The sequence below is a fragment of the Elephantulus edwardii genome, unplaced genomic scaffold (assembly GCF_000299155.1).
Source record: "Elephantulus edwardii isolate Elephantulus edwardi_28Jun2011 unplaced genomic scaffold, EleEdw1.0 scaffold00427, whole genome shotgun sequence".
NCBI classification, from domain to species: Eukaryota; Metazoa; Chordata; class Mammalia; order Macroscelidea; family Macroscelididae; genus Elephantulus; species Elephantulus edwardii.
In genome coordinates, this window is record NW_006400177.1 from 517,191 (window position 1) to 519,341 (window position 2,151).

Consider the following 2,151-nt stretch of genomic DNA (forward strand, 5'->3'; position numbering starts at 1 on the left):
AACTTCTTCCTTTATCACTATAGGCTCTTGCTCAAATGTTATTTCATTAAATTCTTCTGTATCTGCCAATTCCTTTCGATACAATGACTCAGTATATTCCTTCCATCTTCTTTTGATACTTCCTGGATCATTTAATATTCTGCCTAAAGCATCCTTGATTATAGCAACTCAAGGTTTGAATTTGTCCTTCAGTTCCTTGAGCTTAAGAAATGCTGAATGAGTTCGGCCCTTTTGATTTTCCAACTCTAGCTCCTTGCACATTTCATTGTAATATTTTGTTTTGTCATCCCGTGCTGCCTTTGGAAACTTCTATTCAGCTCTTTAGTATCTTGAATTCTTCCTTGTCCTTCAGAGGGTCCCACAGGGGTTAAGATTTTTATTACGTGTGCTAGTGGCCCGGAGGATGGGGGGAAGGCCTCACAGGGTTTGCAATGGACTTGCTTCTAGCAACTACAGGAATGATTATTTAGTGTATCTGTCTACTCAATTCTTCTGCCATGTCTAAATATAGAATATGCATGTTCTTAAAGATATTCACCTATGGCCCCAAACAACTCTGGTAACAACGATGCTTCTGAAGAAAAAGGTTTGTTAGCCACACATCCTAACAGCTTGCATCATGGCTCCGTCTCAAACCCATTTGAGACCCCATAGTTTCCAGTTAAGACCCCTGCTAGAAGAGGAAGAACCCAAGATGTGGAACCCGAGGTCTAGAGCCCAATGCTGGGCTTCTCCCTGACCCCCAGGAGCCCTGAGACAAGCCATCCCCTGAACCTCAGCTTGTCCACCAATAAAGTCATGCTAGTGCTCATAAAATGACAAGTACACAGTTGTTCAACGTTAGTTATGTGCCAGGGATTGTGCCCACAGCGCTTTCTGGTTTAATCCTCCCACAACTTTGTGAGGTATTCACTGTCACTGAGGTGATCCCAATCCCAGCTGAACCCAGAAAATGCAGTGGGTTTTCTGAGGCTGTGACTAGCAACAGAAGCCTGCTCACCTTTCCCCATGTTGCAGCTGGTGGATTCGAACCACCTGCCCTTGGGTTGCCACGAGAGCGCAGTAAGAAATAAGTACTATTCTTCTTCTCATCTTACAGAGAAGTCAAAGTTTAGAGTAAGACATTTGACCTCTGCAGTCAGGAAAGAGTGGCATCAAGTTCAGATGTGCAATGGGGGAACACTGCCTAATTATAACTTCTGAGGCTAGCAACTGCAGTATTCTTTAAATATGAGTTCTTAGACATTAAGTAGTTTTAAAACTTGAACACAAATTGAGCTTCACATTCTGTAACTTTGTTTAGATTTAAAGGTGCTGATTAGGGCCATAAAAAGGGGCGAATCTGCCTAGTGCACTCAGGCATAACCTTCTGACATGTGTTTTCTGAATGTCTGATGTTCTGGTGGCCTGGAGGTCAGGGAACTGACAACTCAAGGCAGGTGGTTCAAATCTTCCAGCTGCTCCGTGAGAGAAGGATGCGCAATCTCCTCCCGGGCAATTCACCGCCTCTGAAAACCTGCTGGAGGGTCAGCTATGGGTCAGTTCTGACTCGACGGCAGTGAGAGGGAGAGATTCTTCCAAGAACTAAGGAACAGCCAGGCTGTTTGGATTGAGCTTGGATGAGACCTAATTGTGCCTTGGGTGAGCTGCAGATGGTGGTATGAGATGCTTTTGTTTACGAGGTGTAATCTATCAGCAAAGTGTTTTGACAACCCCTTCCATGTCCCCTGATCGAAATCTAAACACTGCCCATCACTAAGAATTGGACCACGACAGCAGCAGAGGGGTCACCCTTACCCAGACAAGACCACACCCAGCACTGCCTGAGGTGACCACGTCCTTCGTTCAGCCACACCCCGCATGCTGACCTTGTCGAATCCCAGCTCCTGGGCTGAGTGTGAAGCCTGCTGGGCAGCGTCCATTTGCTCCTGTTCGTCGTGGATGTCCCACAGAACGTCACCAAAGCCGTCTTCCTCTGGAACGGGGTCTTCACTGCCCAGATCCTGAGACTCCAGGTCTGACATCTCCAGGCCCAGGATGTCCTGGACATCAGACACAGTGACGGAAAGAGAGGGGAGGCCTCAGACATGGTGCATACACACACCTGGAGAGGCCCAGGATGTCCTGGACACCAGATACAGTGATAGAAAG

General features: G+C 46.8%; 1 protein-coding gene across 1 annotated transcript in view; it reads right to left on the bottom strand.

Annotated features, from left to right (window-relative positions):
- Nucleotides 1-2,151, bottom strand: part of NPHP3 (nephronophthisis 3 (adolescent)) — a 55,964-nt gene that overhangs the window by 29,048 nt on the left and 24,765 nt on the right. The window contains exon 9 of the mRNA XM_006902547.1: nucleotides 1,869-2,042. Coding sequence (XP_006902609.1) covers nucleotides 1,869-2,042 — 174 coding nt within the window. The remainder of the gene's footprint in view (nucleotides 1-1,868; nucleotides 2,043-2,151) is intronic.